The sequence below is a fragment of the Netta rufina genome, assembly GCF_964035555.1.
Source record: "Netta rufina genome assembly, chromosome: 3".
In the NCBI taxonomy this organism is placed as follows: Eukaryota; Metazoa; Chordata; class Aves; order Anseriformes; family Anatidae; genus Netta; species Netta rufina.
In genome coordinates this window covers 116,552,819-116,571,541 of record NC_140125.1, presented here as the reverse complement: position 1 = coordinate 116,571,541, position 18,723 = coordinate 116,552,819, and the positions used below count along the sequence as shown (strand labels likewise).

General features: G+C 42.2%; 1 protein-coding gene across 1 annotated transcript; it reads right to left on the bottom strand.

Moving 5' to 3' along the window:
- Positions 1–36: 36 nt before the first annotated feature.
- MEP1A (meprin A subunit alpha) lies at positions 37–15,722 on the bottom strand (the record flags this gene model as incomplete). Its single annotated transcript, XM_084284485.1, has 15 exons — positions 37–184; positions 548–755; positions 1,316–1,489; positions 2,914–3,039; positions 3,074–3,160; positions 4,066–4,281; positions 7,137–7,286; positions 7,985–8,206; positions 11,879–12,054; positions 13,656–13,773; positions 14,101–14,179; positions 14,290–14,330; positions 15,396–15,449; positions 15,544–15,568; positions 15,654–15,722. 15 exons carry the CDS (start codon positions 15,720–15,722, stop codon positions 37–39), a joined length of 1,893 nt encoding a protein of 630 aa, XP_084140611.1.
- Between the last annotated feature and the right edge of the window lie 3,001 nt (positions 15,723–18,723).

Below are 18,723 nucleotides of genomic sequence, written 5' to 3'. Positions count from 1 at the left end.
AAAACACCAGGCTTAGATTTATCCCTCTGCAGATCTTTATCTTCTAGCCATCATGGAAATGAGGACGATAGTTAAGACAATGGTTCCAGCAATTCCACCAATTGTCATTCCCAGGATGCTCCCATGGACCTGCATTGACTGACACCTCTCACCTGTAAAGAAGAAGGTTTGTCCTGATGGGCACCTGGGAAAATAAAGCACAGATTTATGTAAATTAGAAGTTTTGTCCTCCTCCATAGGCCCACCTTGAGATCCCCACACTCACTCTTCTGGATTGGCAGTTCCCATTAGATGGGTTCACATCAAAATATCCCCACCTTGTTTGGAGGCTATGGACATACTCTAAAATCACCACAGAAGCAGATGCCTTTGGGTGTCCCTTCTGGTCACTAACAGAAACTAGTCTCTGCAATCAAATATTTTGTTCCCACTGTTCTTTGAAAACACAGCGACACAGACCTTTGAGATCTGTAGCTCTGAATACTTAGTAGCTGCACCATTTGGTTCAGAGGTAAGTCAGGGCAACCAGGGAGGAGGTCTGTGATACCTGCAGCTTGGTCTCCCTTTCACATTCACACAGACTCCATCATTCTGGCAAGGGTTTGGAACACACGGGTCTTGCTGATAAGGCAGCCAGTCTTGAACGGGTTCCATATCCTGGAGAGCTCTCTTCTGCCTTTCAGAAGGGAAGCCTTCCATGACAGCAAATTGTTCTGATTGAACAGGGACTTCAGTATTATTGAGGTGAGTTAGATCTTTAAAAAATGGAAAGAGGTGAAAATATCAGATAACCATGACTATTATTATACATAACATTCTTCATCCGAGAGGCTAGACTGGAGAGTACTGCTTGTCCATTTGTTCTTTACTGAGCTGCTGCCATACCATGGCAAGTTTTGTATATTTAAAGCACAAGGTAGAAAATAATACTAAAATTATAGCAACTAGTTAGCTAAATCAGTAACAGTCTGTGCTTTGGAAAATTGTGCCAAGTGTGGCTGTTCTGTTTGAAAATAAACAAAACAGGAACAGCCTTTTAGGATGGTTCAAAGCTTAGAATTAACATAGCTACTGGTTAGGGTGCTAAGAAGTGAATCTTCAATAAATCCATGCCATTTAGATTCCTCTGAGCTTAAACACTTCAGCCAACATTACCCACTTGAAACTAAAACACAAAAATGCTTTTCATAGTTGATCCCCATTAGAAGAGAAGATGGCTCAGGGGCAGGTGGCAATAGTAATGTGAATGAGTGAAAAGGGATAGAAAGGATCAACAATTTGCATTTGCAAGGAGAATCAAGAAAATGGTTGTTACCATTAAATTCTGCAAAAATAATCAGGTCATCATTTTTCAGAAAGCTTCTACGTCTCAGCTGGCTGTGGGAGATGAAGCTGTTCCATCCCCAGTTTACAGTTCTATAGCAATTGCATGAGCTATCAAATTTTCCAGTTGTAGATGGTTTCTCCCATATTATGGTTCTGTTACTATCTGCAAAGAGAATATGAGTGGCAAATAAGAACTGCGAAGTTCTGCAGCCTAGAGCTATGACAACTTTTTTTTTTTTTTTTTTTTTCTGTGTTACAATGTTAAACAGGATTATGCTGCAAAATCAAGTTCAGGGCTCAGATATGCAAACAAATCACGAGGGACTGACAAATGATGCCAGCAGATGCTTAGAAATGGTCTGTGTGAGGTCTCTAAATCTATGTGAGGGAATTTAAATTCACAGCTCCCCTTTAATTGAGGACTGACCAAACACAAATTACCTCCTTGCTTTCATCAGCTAAGAGCTCCCACCTGCATAAGGACACCCCCTTATCATCTTTTAAGTACCTATGGTTGAGAGTCTGGCAGATTTTGTTCATGGCTGTGGTTCTGTTAAACATATTCATACCCAAGGTTTAAAATGTCCTGCTGAAAAAACATGTACCAAACTTCCACTGAAAAATCTGAGGAGGGATGGAGACTTATCTCTGGTATTTCACACTGTAGCAAATTCAATATTGTCCCATACTTATTTCTTGGAATGACCACATCCATGAGGAGTCCTAGGGCTGGATGTGGAACTGTGATGCAACATGCTATATAAATCTGGAGCTAAGAGGTATCCTGTGTCTGAAAGAGTCTTCAGTCTGCATCAAGCCAAGTAGAATCGGTGTCAGATGCTGCAGACTGATCTCATAGGTGTTGTCAGGTATTTTGTTTTATTTTACAGCTACAGTGTGGACCTTGTGTATTCAGACTGTGTATGTTCAAGTTATATCAAGCCCCAAAAATATAGTTGTAGCTTAAATTATTGTTGGATGCAATGGAATAAAGCGCTCTACTGGCATTATGTTGTCCTGTGGTGACAAATCACAGGCAGAATGGGAATTGCCAGCTCCTTGGCGTAGGAGAACTCTCTACAAGTCTGTTATAAGGGGTAATGGTTTTAAAATAAAAAAGGGTGGATTTTGATTAAATACTAGGAATTCTTTACTATGAGGGTGGCAAAGCCCTGGCGCAGGCTGCCCAGAGAAGCTGTGGATGCTCCATCCCTGGCAGCGCTCAAGGCCAGGCTGTATGGGATTTGGGCAGCCTGGGCTGGTGGAGGTGTCCCTGCACATGGCAGAGGTTGAGACTTTAAGTCCCTTCCAGCTCAAACAGCTTTATGATTCTACAATATTATTTAGAGTCAAACTCAGATATCCCAGTGATTAATTGTAGTAACAACCTTCTATGTATTGTTTTTTTTTTTTTTTTTTTTTTTACATCAGATGATCTTTTGAGATAGGAACTATGAGTCATAAACAAGAAAATACCCCAAACTGGAAAACGAAGTCAAAGTTGCCCAGCTCTGGCTCCTGCACTGTCCTGTGACTCAGATTCTTTGGCTTTCATTTCCACCATTCCTCCAGGCAAATAACGCTTACCTGATATAACCTGGTCTTTATTTGTGGTGAAACTTCTGCTTGAAGACATCCTTTTCAAGATGTCAGGGTCCTGGTCCAGCACTGTGAGCATGGCTTGGCGATTCAGAGCTGGCCACTCTAGAACAGCAGATGAATCGAACACCAGATGAATCGTTGGGGTTTCCCTTTAGTCCTTGAAAGAGGTATCGGAACTTCTTCTGAGCACTGAGGGTTACATGGGCGATTTTCCAGTTATGGTCATTATCCGCTTTTGTGAAAGGAAGGCAAAACATTGACATCAGCAAGATTAGTGATATTCTGAAGCAGCTTATTCCTAGGTAGCTATTCCAGCTGTATTTTTAGACAACTGGACCTCTCACAGAGTCATGAAGACTGGAAGTCTTATGTGGGTATTATGATTATTTTATGCTTACATTGCATTATCATCAAATTGCTTCGGACACATTGTATTAGGAACTCTTCACACATTAGTGAATGCAAGTCTTTAGTATAAAGAGCAGCATGCTAAATACCAAGACATAGGAAGTGGATGGGGATCAGTGACCCAACGTGTTAGAATGAACTGTTGTGGCCACTTTTTCATGGACTTGTCCTTCCCTGCAAAATGCAGTAGCTTGATAAAGGCCGTTGATCACAGGTCTTGGGTTTTGACAGCAAAAATGTTTAGTGATGCAGTGGCTGAATTTGTGCTATTTAGCAAAATCACCCAAAGTGGGAACTCAGTTCACACTTCCAGAGTTACACATACTTTTCTATTTGCAGGCGTATAAAAAAATCAGCTGGGGTTTCTAATGTCTAAAGAAGAGCACAGGTATTCCTAATCTTTAAAGATGAGCAGCTCACTGTCAGATCATACTATAGCCAATGAAGATCTAGCCAATGATCTCCAGCAGTTTGGGGTCCCTCCCTTCACTGAGCATAACATAACATTGTTAGATTAGGAACATTGTGACTTCTGCTGTGGAACACTTAAATTACATAATCACAACCCATGGTTTCACTGCTAAATGTGAATAATAAATATTGCATAATACCAAAATCCTTAGGTGGACTGCAACATACTCTCCTGGTAGCTTAAGAAAAATGCTTTGATTTCTAAGCCAACTTTTTCTTCCCAAAAGTTCTATATATTCCTCTCATTTCTAGAATTACCCTGAAAGGTTTGAATTTTCCTCATCTTGCGAACATCTCCAGTCCCATCATCTTCCTTAAGCCAGATGATCAGCTTGTCAGAAGGGCTTCCTGTGATCTTATAGAAGAACTGGAGGCACTGCTGAGTTCTCTTGGGATAAAGGATTCGAGACTCCAGGACTGCTGCCTCCTCTGCATTTCCAGAGCTGGTGTCGAAGTACATGAAGTAGCCAGCATCTGTGAAAAAAAGTGTACAGTGTCAACATCTCTTTCCATCTTTCCTGCTAGCTGCATGGTATATATTTATCATTTCAACTCCACTCTTTCAGTAGGCATAAGTGTAGTAGCTAACATAAATAGTAGAGGAAACAGTGCATAATAACCATGTAGACTGGGGTACAAAGTAGTTTAGGACTAGTAGGACTAATAGTTTAGCATATATATGGAACTCATTGCCAGCAAAACTACTGCCAGTTTTGCATTAGTTGGTCTAGCTGGAAGTTGGATGCCTCAGGAGTGTCAGAGATGAGACAGAAGATTCAATACTGACAGCAAGTAACTAGCAGATTTATTATTACTTGATTTATACTGAAGATAATCCAAAGATGAGATCTTGGAGATCGTATACTTTATTACCTTATAAAGAGTAAAATAATTTCTTATCAGTGATAAAGATAATAAAAAAGGTTTTGGCACTGAATTAGCACTTTCTTGACCTTGAACAGAGATAAGGTCTATAAGTAACTTGTCCAAAGACATTTGAAAACTCAGCTTCTCGGATTGAGCAAATTGGGCAAAAAAGAACTTCTGTCCCTCCAGTTTAATTTCCTACTAAATTTCTCTGAAGTTATCTTTAGATTTGAAGAATCTACTTTTTTTTTTTTTTTTTTTTTGAAGAATCTATTTTTTTTATATGTACCTGGAATTAAGCATCTCCACAAATGTCTTGGTATCACATGAACTTGTCACATCTTATCTGTATTGCATTGCTCTTCAGTTACCCATTACAGTCTGTGATTAGATTAAACAGTGAAATTCTTTCAGCTGCTATGGGAAAGCCTCCTCTGCTGGGAGCAGGTTCCTTGGATTCTTGTGGTTTTAGCTAACAGTTGGCTTATCATCAGTTAAACCTGTGGCTGCATAAATGCAGTATAGCCACCTGCATCATCAGTGGAGCTACTAGAGCTGTTCTGTCTATTGCATTTGCTCTAACCATGTCAAGGCAACATTTTCCTTTACCATTAGGACATGGTAGCAGTGTTTTGAAATCATACCCATAGAAACTTTGCCAAAGATACTGAATTGCTTTATGCACACATATAATAATTTGACGTTAAGTTAAATTTATGTTAAATTGAAGTACAGCTGCTGCTCCAAGTGGGAAACAAGACTGTGAGCCTTATTCAGGTGCCTGACTTTATTGCTGAGCTTATTGTGGCATCAAAGCCCCAGATGATCCCGACTCTACCTCCTTCTTGATAAGAAAGTGAAATAAAAGCAACAGAAATCATCTATGGCAGTTAGGATATGGCCTCAGTAGACTTAACAGGATACATGGATCAAATACAGAGCCAGGCTGCCAGTTCCTCTCTACATTTTAGGTTGTACTTTCCCTCCTTCATTTTAGCCAGTAATAAGTCAATGCAAGAAGTCACACTGTTTGGGCAAAATACCAAAATTAGGTCCCACCTGAGATGGCTGCAGAAGCAATTCTCCAAAAGTGTCTACATTCCTGATGGAGTCAAAGAGCCTTTGAAGGCCTCTGAAAAGAGAGGCACTCCCTACTCAAGCAATTCATTTTGGCACTCTGGAGATCCTCAGAGACACCTAACCCTCTCTGTTAACTCTTCAGGAAACATCAGTGCTCATTTTGCACAAAGTCACAAGATGTTAAAGCATAAGTGCAAGCTAAGTGCTTACTTTGGACAGATTGGATTTTACCCAACAATATCAAAAAACTCAGCTGAATTCTTCTTTTTCATTTACAATTATACAATGGGGAAAAAAATAAAAAGAGCAAAAGACTGAAAAAAGACAGATGAGGGTTAGAAGCATGTACTTATAGACACTGTCAGATGGTTTTCTTGAGTTATATTGCATTCTCAGACCTGACTGACAACCACCAGCATTACACGTGCTTAAGGATCTCTTCTCTTCAGTGGCAGGGTCACATTAGGGGACAGTCTCCTCCTGTTTACAGCAAGTCAAGCTTTGCCTTTTTTGAAAAGCAACAAAGCACAACTGAATGCGCTTTAGGCCAGGATTCCTTCACCCTGAACTTAGGCAAAATATACCAAAGTCACTTTTTTTTTTTTTTAAAGTCTGTTGTATGTTTCCACGTCTAAATAACAACAAATCAGGCTCTTGCTTTTCAGAACTGTCTGTTGGGACTTAATCTTTATTCTCATTTGTAAGCTAGCAACCTGTAACCCTCACTGGGGCTCACTCCACCCTGCTTGGGATTTTCTTCCCGTGAAAAATGGCAAAAATAGCATGTTAAAAACAAAATTATCCCTAGACTCCTATCATAAAAAAAGCACTGTAACTTTCTTCCTTCTCCAAAGCCAGCACTCCTCAAGCTTAACTTATCATTCACTTTCCAAACATGTTTATGAGTAGCTTATGAGTGCTATTCCATTCTTATCGTGGAGCAACATAATTCTTACTCAGACTTTGGAAGCTGCAGTAAATCCCTTTCCAGGTTATATCAATAGTCCTCCAGTTAATATTGTTCTTTGTCCCCTTTTATATTGCTGGAGTGGAGAACATTCCACTATGCTTTAAAAGCTTAATGAAAGCAGTGGTGCAACCATAAGCTCAGACCCACAGTGCCAAGAGAAGTGCAAAGAAAAACGGTGCTTTGCTTAATGTGAAACATTACAAATAGGTGTTTTCTGTGTAGTCTTCTAAATATGATCATTTAATAATGTGTTTTCCGAGTAGCCAGTGCTGGGTTTTCTGAACAGTTGAGCACAATGCCAGGTTCAGAGAAGTTGTTAAAGGTGCTGTATTTAAAGCACATAGCCCAGCACAGATATGCACAAGAGACAATTGCTAACTCCTTCTCCATAGGAAAGTGTTTGTTACTTTACCACTGCAGCGCCCAGAAACTGTGTGGTCTTCCTGTCCTGCAGCACTGCTCTGCTGATGGACCCAGTCTAGGTCATCTCTGGTGCTCTGAATCATGCCACAGATATTTTCAAGCTCAAAAGAACACTGATCCAAAAACGTGTGAGTTGAAGCTGAAAAAAAAAAAATGCACACATGGTTATCTCCGAAGTATTGTATCATTTAAAAGAAAACTGGAGTATTTCTGCTCTAATTTTAGTGTTTGTTTTGGTTTATTTATACTAGTATAGACATCATGTAGTGACGGCCCAAACCCCAGCAATCACAATCTGCTTGATGAGCATCCACTTGAAGCAAAGTCCAGCCAGCCACCTTAGGCAGGTTCAGCAGAGTTTGCCTGCACATGAATGCTTCTAATGGCAGATACACAGGGACAATAACTTGTTGCTAACAATCACACCTGGTGATAACATCTTCAACCAGATCAGCAACCAGCTGATGGAGTGTCAGACTCTAGAATCAGCCAATCCCAGGTGCAAAATGATCTAATTAAGACTGAACATCAGTAAAAGAGGACAAAGTACATTGCCTTCACCTCATAGCAGAGGCGTAATGAAATTGCTCACATACCAGCAAACAACCACATGTCTAAGCCCCTAGGAGCATCATGGAAGAAAATGTGCATAACCTGACTTTTGTTGAGTAACTGTTAAGTAACTTTTATAAATGCAAGCAGTTAGCAGAGCCAAAGAGAGGGACGACGAGGGAGTAAACAGTTTGGGTCTCTGCACCACAGTCCCCCTTCAATACTGCTTCAAGAGCAGCTGAGAAGTATAAACAAATAATTTGTCATGGTTTAATTATGACTTACTGCAGTTATACATGCGATTAAGTCTTTCCAGGTCGATGGCACTGAGATCTAAACGTTGTCCAATTATGTCATTGAATGCTGGTATCTTCGTTGTGATTGTGGGGATATTGTCATTTTTGTTAAAGGAGTATGGTGCATAGTGCATCACTGATTCGTAGTCATAGGGAGTGTTCAGGTCAGTGATGAAGCTGTCATCATACTTCAGAAAGTTGTGTTCTTTGTCTGGTAAAAGAACAGAAAAGTTTTTCATCTCACAGATCAATTGGAAAGGAAATGGTTTTAGCATGGCCCCTTGAATGCAATTTTATGAGGCAGAATTGATTACTTTAGGATAAAATACTCAAATGTAGCAAGACTGGTTTATGAAGTAATTTTGACAACAAAGCGTTGTCTTCAGATTGCAGTTTTACACCCTCATATGACTTCAGTAGCTTCGAAGTCAAATATCAATGAGCTGTAAAGAACAATATAAAGGAGATCAGATTAGATGGTCTAATGATAAGCATCCTGAAGGACTAAACTTAAGGATTAATGTACTTCATTCCAGAGCCTGTGAATATTGATGCAAAGGTTTCCCAGAATATTAGATCACATAAGAACAAGGAGTCCTGGAGCTTTTTACTTCCTAAGGAGCCAGGTATGGCAGTCCTGGATTGCCCCCAGGCTCTGGTCTCCTTTGAAGCAAAGGGCATGTTAGGAATCTGTGAAAAAAAAAATAGTTTGTTTTACCCTAGATTGATTATATTGCTCTGGTATTGGTATGGAGATGTCTCTTGGAAACACGTGTCTCAAAGTCTCTTGGTGAAATCATTTGTTCTTAGAAAAAAAAAATCATTATGAAGGTGTCTAATGGGACAGGAAGAGGGAGCCATTTCACATACTTTGGCATGGAAGTAAATAAAGAAAGATTCCTAGCATTTCCAATCACAAATAATGTTTTCAATACATCTGGCATTCTTCCTCTGAGAAGAAACAGCACATGACTGCACTCAGCGGATAATTACAGCTTCTCTGTGTAACGGCTGCCCTTCCTTGCAGCTGCATTCTCGGCACAAAGGTCTTCAGTCCAAGGCTTGAGATTGTATAAGGGCTTGAGTTTATTTCTTGCAGGTATCTGAATTGCACCTTTAATCAAAAATAGTAAGAATCTTGATAATTACATGCTATTGCTTTTTATAGCTGGAGACAAAACCTTGGCAGTACACAGGCATGTGTAACGTTTTTCAGATCATTACCAGGCAAAGGGTAACTTCTATTTGTTTTTAGAAGATACAAACCATACAGTGAGGAGGCAGTCTCATTTCTTAGTCTCTCCTGTGTGTTTTCTCTGAAATCTTATAGGCTTATTATCTTTTCTATCAATAGCAGCCTGAACAGGGGATCTCTTCTCTAGCCAGCAGCTATCTGCATTGAAGTCTGTGAAAATGCATTATGTTAATTGTTACCATGCCATTAAATTTGGGTTTACAGATCACTAATGCAGGAATAGATGAACACACATATATACATGGCACAATCATATCAGCCTTATTTCCTTTTAGAGGAGCAGATATTACTGCAAATTGAGGTGAACTAAACCAAAACCCCAGACTGAAGGGCACTGCACAAATCCAGCCTTGATAGATATTTTTTTTTACAGTCTAGAATTTTGTGCCTTTCTCTGTAACATGTGGTAAATCCTGTCCGTGCTGACCCCAACAACACAGAGGAATTCATACTTATACAAACTCATACTGATGCAACCATCTACAAGTGGTTAGATGGAGTATGGCCCAAAACTGTATATTTTGGCAAAAAATGCCTGTTTGACTTTTAAGGGCAGTCTCTGTTCAAGGTGGATGGTCCTAGTTGCAGGCTAGCATAGTGTTCGTGTTTCTGACATATAACATGGCTAAATCCAACACAAGGTCAGCAAATAAACCTTCCTATTCTGTCTCTAATCATTTAGTTCTTTCAAACGGCTTCAGTAGAAGTTTTCTACTTAAGAAATTTGCCTAACTGGAAAATGAAAGCTTAGAGTATGGATAGAAATGTACACAGTATATAGGAATTGACTGTAATGGTATCAGCCCAGCTCCAGAGCTTCATTCAGAGTAACAATAAAAAAACATAATCTGTATTGTTTTTCTGTTGTTCCACATTTGTGGCCACTTAATACACCACAAACAATCTCTCAATTCATCTTCGTAGCCCTCCTCTGGATTTACTCCAGCAGCTCCATATCCCTCTTGTACTGGGGAGCCCAGAACTGGACACAGTATGCCAGGTGAGGCCCCACCAGGACTGAGTAGAGGGGCAGGATCACCTCCCTCGAGCTGCTGGCAACACTCCTCTGCATGCACCCCCGGATCCTGTTGGCCTTCTTGGCCACAAGGGCACACTGCTGGCTCATGGTCAGCCTGCTGTCCACCAGGACCCTCAGGTCCCATTCTGCAGAGCTGCTCTCCAGCAGGTCATCCCCCAGCCTGTGCTGTTGCTTGGGGTTATTCCTGCCTAGGTGCAGGACCCAGCACTTGCCCTTGTTGAACTTCATGAGGTTCCTCTCGGCTCATCTCTCCAGCCTGTCAAGGTCGCTCTGAATGGCAGCACAGCTCTCTGGGGTATCAGCCTCCGAGCTTTGTGTTGTCAGCAAACTTGCTGAGGATGCACTCCATAAAAGTCAGAATCTAGATACTATTACTATCATCATCAACTTCATCACCTTGACTTGAGCTGAGACCTAATTAGTAGTAAGGTGATTTGTTTTCAGGGCTGCTGATAGCAATAAAAATCATGGCCTGCAAGATCAACAGACACATTCCTGCTCAGCCACCACAAGAGACAGCATGTAGAGGGCAGAGACAAGTAGGAATGCACATGGCCATTCAGCTGGGAGCAATTCAAAATATCATATAATGCACTTGGAGGTCAGCAGAAACTGCTTGTACCAGCAGTTTTTATCTATCCAAAAGATAACACAATGTTCCCTGAATCCTGTTACTTTCTGAAAAGCCTTTTGCATGTATTTTTAACTTATATGCAAAAATATTGAGTGCATTACTCTGGAAACTTAAGTAATCTGGCTTCCACATAGAGCATGAGTGATGGCAGGGCAACTTTGCTGCACTGGCATCTCAAAGCATCACTGTTGGGAACCGGAGTTTATACTTAATGTCTTTGCTAGCATGCCTTTTGGAACTTGATATAGACTCTCATTCACCCTTTTTCAGAAAAATATTTGATCATAAAGTAGTACAGAACCAGCCCTCACAGAAGACAGAAGCAGAGACTGCCAAGGGGGACTGTGGAGACTCAGAAAGCCACTGAATCTGATGGAGTTAAACCTGAAAGCAAGTATCTGCCAGAGACATTGGGCAGTGGAGAGCAAGGTAGAACCCTATTTTATGTGTCCTATCTGATCTGATCACTTTGAGGCTTCTTTATGTACAAAGTAGATCCTTCCAGTCCCTGGAAAATCTCAAGCTCCGAGTATAAAAACTTTTTAGATTTTGGAGAAGCCTTCATTAAAGAGCTACCTCGAAACTCAGAACATGTTGGGGGTCCCAAAACACCCTCCCAGTAAGCTTACAATTTGTAATTATGTGGCAAGAGAAAATAGATCCTTAGAGAGGGGAAGTGATGTGCTCAAAATCAGGGAGCAGACCAGTTGTGGAGCCAAGGGGTAATGGTCTTCAGACTTCCAAGCAGATTCTCTCTCCTACAGCCTTAGACAGTCTCTGCTCTTTCCCCAGGGAATTTGTATCAAAATCTATTTACAGACTGATTTACAGGGTCCTCCGGGGTGACCTACTGTCTCTAAGTCGTATCTTTAAGCAAGTTTTCAAATCTGTTGGGGGAAGAAAGATACTGATAAGTCTGCACTTTAGAAAATCTGACTTGACGTTCAAAACCAACCTGCAAGAATTTCATCCCACCAGATTGTCACATAGTCATCTCGGTCCATCCTTGACTGCTCATGGTAAAATCCCAAAGCGTGCAGGATCTCATGTTCTACAACTGCTTTGTAATCACACCCTGCCCCAATGGAGAGGTTCTGTCCAGTCTGCAGGTCCCCCACCATGGACCAACACCTGAGAAAGAGAGAGATCTTACTGTCAGATAGCGTTCTCTTCTTTGCATTTAAGTTCTGTCTGCTCACTTTAAATGCAAACTGTATTATAGTACTATAAATATTTCTTTAAGTACTGACCAAGTACCTAAATATCTATAGGTACTCTACCCTGAAGGCAAACTAAGCTTCAAAAACCATACTCAGTGGGTACTGAAAACAGAGCTGGAGCCTGTGGTGTCTTCAATAGCTGCTGCCAAGGAGTTTCTGGTACTAGGCTCTTCAGCACCAACTTGCCAAAAATCATGCTTTACATTTTTTTAGGACACATATCTGAATCTCAAGGCAGAGCAGAGGGCAGAAATATAAGTGTCTACATGCTTTATGGAGGTTGGGAGAACATGAAACATTCACAGCTGATATAATGAGATTTTTGTCCTTTTCTAGTTCTCTTTAAAAGTATGTTTAGATATAGGAAATAATAGCAATAGTACAATAAATTGTCTTCCCACAGTTTTTTGTTGTTTGTTTGTTTTTTACCTTTCTTACACAGATTTCAAAATCTAAATTCTGGTTATTCACATTCTTGGTAAGTTAAGATGGTGTGCTTTGGGGTCACTTCATCCACTATGGATATAAAACAACCCTAGGTTGGAAAGTGGGAGCAGTTAAAGAAAACCCAGCAATAATAGGATTTCCCTCATCAAAGAGTAGCCATCCAAACATTAAATGCCCATTTCAAGTTCCTCATCTGAATGTCGCAGAATCACACAATCACAGAACTGTAGGGGTTGGAATGGACCTCGAGAGATCATCGGGTCCAACCCCCCTGCCAAACCAGGTTCCCTAGAGCAGATTGCCCAGGGAGGTGTCCAGATGGGCCTTGAATATCTCCAGAGAAGGAGACTCCACAACCTCCCTGGGCAGCCTGTCCCAGTGCTCCGTCACCCTCACCGTGAAGAAGTTCTTTCGCATGTTGGTGCCAAACTTCCTGTGCTCAATTTTGTGGCCATTGCCCCTTGTCCTGTCCCCACAAACCACTGAAAAGAGGTTGGCCAAATCCCTCTGTCTTCCACACCTCAGGTACTTATACACATTGATGAGATCCCCTCCCAGTCTTCTTTTCTCCAGGCGGAACAGCCCCAGGTCTCTCAGCCTTTCCTCACAGGGGAGATGCTCTAGGCCCCGTATCATCTTTGTGGCCCTCTGCTGGACTCTTTCCAGGAGATCCCTGTCTTTTTTGTACCGGGGAGCCCAGAACTGGACACAGTACTGCAGGTGATGCCTGACCAGGGCAGAGTAGAGGGGGAGGATCACCTCTCTTGACCTGCTGGCCACACTCCTTTTAATGCACACCAGGATCCCATTGGCCCCCTTGGCCACCAGGGCACACTGCTGGCTCATGGTCAACCTGTCATCTACAGGTTGTCCTCTGTCCTTTGCAGTCAGCAGAGGGAGGCAGATGCTTCCAAGCTGGATCTAAGGTGGGTTACTTTTGTGATGGCCTCTTTTTCTCTACTGACAACAAACTTAGACTAAGCTTTCAGACTACTGAAGTCAGATTAAATGAATTTTCATTTGATTCTACACAGCAGAGCTACACAGAAATTGATATAACCTTACCCACTTCCTTTTATAAAGAATATGTAGGTTCTCTCTCCTTCATATGGCTTGAAGTCAATGCAAGACTTAAGACGGAACATCTCAAATGCCTGGAGAATAACTCCTTTGGCATTCAGATCTGGAAAACAGATGTCAACAACAAAGCACCTCTAAGACACAGCATATCATTCACCCCAGAGAGGTAATACACACAGATTTGTGCATGGGACCAAAAGAAAAAACAATTTAAAACAAAAGTAATTGTATTTGATTAAAATATGTTTTGTTATGATAGGTGTAGGGAAAAAATGATATTGGTGTAAAGGAACAATCTGGTTATTTGTGAATTTTACTGTGAAAGAACCAGATTGGGAAAAAAAAAAAAAAAAAAAGGAAAATTTTTATCACAGTGACTCCAGTGCAAACAAGGATTGGAGTTAAAATTTGAATAAAATATTTGCATTACCTAGGTCATTGCCCAGAATATAGGGAATGGGGAAGTTCCATCTGTAGCTCTCATTTCTTATGGCATTTCGCTGCTGTTTCTGAAAAGGGAATTAACAGCTGGTGATACAGCTGCTGTGCAGAGATGGGCTGATTTGTACCAAAAATACAGTTAGGACAAATGCTAGCTATAAAGTTTTTAATTACTTACAGGGAGCATGATATCACCCTGAAAGAGGTCCAGTCCAGCAGCTGAAAAGAAATTTAGTGAAAGGTAATGTAAATGGACTATAAAATACATCAAAGAAATATTTTAACTCAAAAGCCATAGTGAGCTTATTCACACAAAGTTACATCCACAGGCACTTATAGAAAATAAAGACAGTCTAGCCTTAGCTTCAACTCAATATTTACTACTCAGCAATATCTATATTTTTGATGGCAGAAATCTGGTGACATTGATTATCTGTGTCTAGTTTTATAACCTCTTGCTTGCTGCCAGGCAGTGGCAACAGTCACACAATGAGACAGTTCTCTAAATAACATGGTAATATTGAGGAATGCATCAGGAAAAACATTTTTCAGTGCACCATCTAGAAGGATATGTGGAAATTTGCACTACAGGACATTAAAAAAAGTAGAGGAAAACTGTACAATGGGTTGTGTCTTTTTCCCAGAGACTTTTCCCTAAGAGTAAGTTATCTTAGGGAAAAGATACTTCACAAAAAGATACTTTATAAAAGATACTTTGCAAAAGATACTTTACAAAAAACATATATAGATGGGGGGAGACTCTGGAGCCTTTCAGTTCATAAGATGTGTTACTTTCTTAACACCAGGCCAAACTTCAGAAGTAAAATGTGCCTGCATTCTTTGCTTATATAAAGTTGCAGTCTGTCTAGACCACAATTTCACCCACAAGAGACCTGAAACTTCAGCATTTTGCTCACAATATAGAACAGAACAGAACAGAACAGAACAGAACAGAATAGAGTAGAGTAGTTCAGTTGGAAGAGACTTTCAAAGGTCATCAAGTCCAACTGCCTGACCACTTCACAGGTAAGCAAAATTTAAAGTCTGTTATTAAGGGCATTTTCCAAATGCCTATTGAACACTGGCAGCCATGCGGCATCAACCACCTCTCTAGGAAGCCTGTTCCAGTCTTCGACCACCCTCACAATAAAGAAATTTTTCCTAATACCTAGTCTGACCCTCCCTGGAGCAGCTTGGTGCCATTCCCATGCAACCTATCATTGGTCACCAGGGAGAAGGTACTGCTAGATTCAGGACTGGATGAGAATTTAGACATGAACTTACCCAAGTTTATGTCTGGAATATCTTTGGTTATATCACCAGCATCAGCATCTGCAGCTGCAAGACAGACAAAACACATGTTCAGATGTGGTGGTACACAGCAGGCAAAAGAAAATGCTACAAAACTCAAAACAGCTCACAGAGCACTTACTAGCTCCACCAGAGAGATGCTCGACCTGAAAGAAAACAAAATACAGCCAGTATAAGCTATGGGATGTCTCTGGACTGACAGGAGCCTGTAGAAATCAGGTTTCTACTTACAGAGACTGGAGTACCGTATGCATAACATAATAGAAGCGGTAGGCAGAGCAGGAAGCTGCTGGAGCCCATTTTTGCAGTGGAAATGGAAGCTGGTCCCCCTCATCTCTTGCATTATATAGGCCATGCTGCTGAGCTTCCCACAGAAATCAGCCAACCAGCGTGGAACTTCCCACCTTTGTAACGTTATAAAAGCAAAATTTCCCTCCTAATGGCAGGCGATGGCGTTGTTGTTATCATTTACCCAAGTCCACTTTGGAGGACTGCTAGAGAGGAATGTGCTAACTTCCTGTGTTAAGGGCAGGTGGTGAAAGGCTCACACAGACTTTGTGTGAGAAGATCTCGATCTGGCCCAAGTCCCTGACTCCTTCCACTGTGTTTGTTATCTGTCAGCATTACAATCTCAGCAACACTGGAATCAAAGCCACGTGCTTAAGGAGAATTATTGAGTTTATTGCTCTCTAGCGATATTAGAATAAATTAATAATTAACATGGCATTGTAAAGATTAGAGATAGAAGAGATATGATTATGTATGTCCTAAGAGCACTTTCCCATGGCTGAACTAGTCCCAGGACAGATGGCACAGTGTAAAACATGCTAACCCTGCCCTCCGGAGCTTCAAATCACGTTTGAGACTAAAAACAAAATATCAGAGTGTTGTTTTCTGACCTAGAAAGTGCATGTACAAGGTCAAGATTTCACATACAATACCTTCACATACATCAGTAGATTCCTGGTCTTCCAGCTTGATGCTCCTTTCTTTTCTAGTGTGTTTCAGAGAGGGAAAACTTCTGCCTCACACTTTGCTGTCTTCCAGAGGGGACATGGGTCAGGGAGGACTTACGGGCTAACTGAGAAAGGCTCCAGAAAGTTGCAGATTTCACATAGGCTCTGCATTAGTATTTCCCCAATGTATTGGGTTTACATGGCAATCTTTTGGTAGCGGGGGAATGCAGGGGTGGAGAATCCAGAATCCATGTTAGATACAGGCCAGGTTCAGCTGGCTCCAAAGGGACCCACCGCTGGCTTGAGCCAAGCCAGGGACCAATGTTGTTTGCACCTCTGGGAGAGCAGATTAACAGATTAACTGCACAACAGTAGCTGGGAGAGAAAAGTGAGAAGCAGCTCTGCAGCCCCCAGGTCTGTGCAGCAGGAGGGTGGGAGGTGCTCCAGGCATTCAGCAGTTCCCCTGTGGCCTGTGAAGAGGCCCCTGGTGGAGCAGGCTGTCCCCCTGCAGCCCATGGGTCCCACATGGAGCAGATCTCCACGCTGCAGCCCGTGGAGGAGCCCCCGGTGGAGCAAGTGGATGTGGCCTGGAGGAGGCTGCGGCCCGTGGAGAGCCCCCACAAGAGCAGGCCCTGGGCTGGAGCTGCAGCCCGTGGAGAGGAGCTCCTGGGGGGAGCTGCCGCCCACCCGTGGGGGACCCATGCTGAAGCAGTTTGCTCCTGGGGGATGGACCCTGTGGGATGGAGCCATGTGGGAGCAGTTCTTGAAGAGCTGCTGCTTGTGGGCAGCCCCCACAGGCTCAATTTGGTAAGGCCGGCATCCCGTGGGAGGGACCCCACGTGGAGCAGGGGCAGGGAGGGACCCCGAAGTAATGGTGGAGAAGCATCAGGGTCTGACTGAAGCCCCCATTCCCCATTCCCCTGCACCACTCGAGGGGAAGGATGGAGAAGAGGGTGGATAGGCGGGAAGGTGTTTTTAGTTTGTATCTCACTTTTCTATCTTGTTACCAATAGGCAATAAATTTCTTTAATCTCCCTATGCTGGGTCTGTTTTGCCTGTGACGATAATTGCTGAATGACTTTGCTGTCCTTTTCTCAGTCCTTGAGCCTTCTGAGTCGTATTTTGTCCCCCTTTCCCTTTGAGGAAGGGGAGCGAGAGAGCAGTTTTGGTGGAGCTCAGCCGCCCAGCTTCTCTGGGTGACCTGTTCCAGTGGCTCCCCAACCTCACAGTAAAGAATTTCCTCCTTATATCTAACCTAAACCTACCCTCTTTTAGTTTAAAGCCATTCCCCCTTGTCCTATCCCCACATCCCCTGACAAAGGGTCCCTCCCCAGCTTTTCTATAGCCCTCTTTAGGCACTGGAAGGCCACTGTAAGGTCTCCTTGGAGCCTTCTCTTCCCCAGGCTGAACAACCCCAACTCCCTCAGCCCATCTTCACAGCAGAGGTGCTCCAGCCTCTGATCCTCCATGAGGTCCTCCTCTGGACCCTCTCCAACAGGTCCATGTCCTGCTTGTGCTGGGGCCCCAAAGCTCAATGCAGGGCTCCAGGTGGGGTCTCACAAGAGCAGAGCAGAGGGAATCTGCTCCCTCGCCCTGCTGGCTATGCTGCTTTTTGTGCAACCCGGGATATAGCTGACCTTTCACCTAAGGTACATGGCTCTTCTTCAGTACTTACAGGGCACATGGCAAGTAAATGAGAAGCATGTCTCAAGATACATCGTGTAAAACTTTTCACAGATGAGCAAAGAGAGACAACACGGAGCGCAACAGCTGTGATTTGTAGATATGTGGCAAGGCATGAGAAAAGAACAAAAGCCTGAAGCAAAATCAAAATACTCTAAAAAAGCAATCAGTTTTGAGTCTCCTTAACTTCAACTCCATCCAAGAAACTAAGGAGTATGTCTAAAGATAAGTCATTCTACAGTCATGTTCTTCAGTTTGTAGAGGACGAGGGTTATGCGGACATCTCAGGATATACTAATGCAATATAATCTTGTATGCCCAACATATGCATCACCAAATGCACCCCAAGACCCAACCAAATTCCCATTCTGCTTTCATGAAAACTTCTCAATAATGTTGAATTGGGTCCAGACACAGATGAGGTAGGGAAGCATGCTGTTCTTTAGGCAGTAAACAAGCTTGTGAATACTTGTGAGTGAGCATTATCAAAAGCTGGACTAGAGGAAGTCATAATGGCCAAGGGGAATGAAGGGAAACAGTGGAAAAGAATCTTGGAAAATTAAGCACTGGTGGTTTTGGCTAGGCAAGGCTGAACAGAGAGACTTCAGACTCAAGAATTGGGAATAAAAAACATTGCTAACAGTGAAGATAAACAGAAAGAA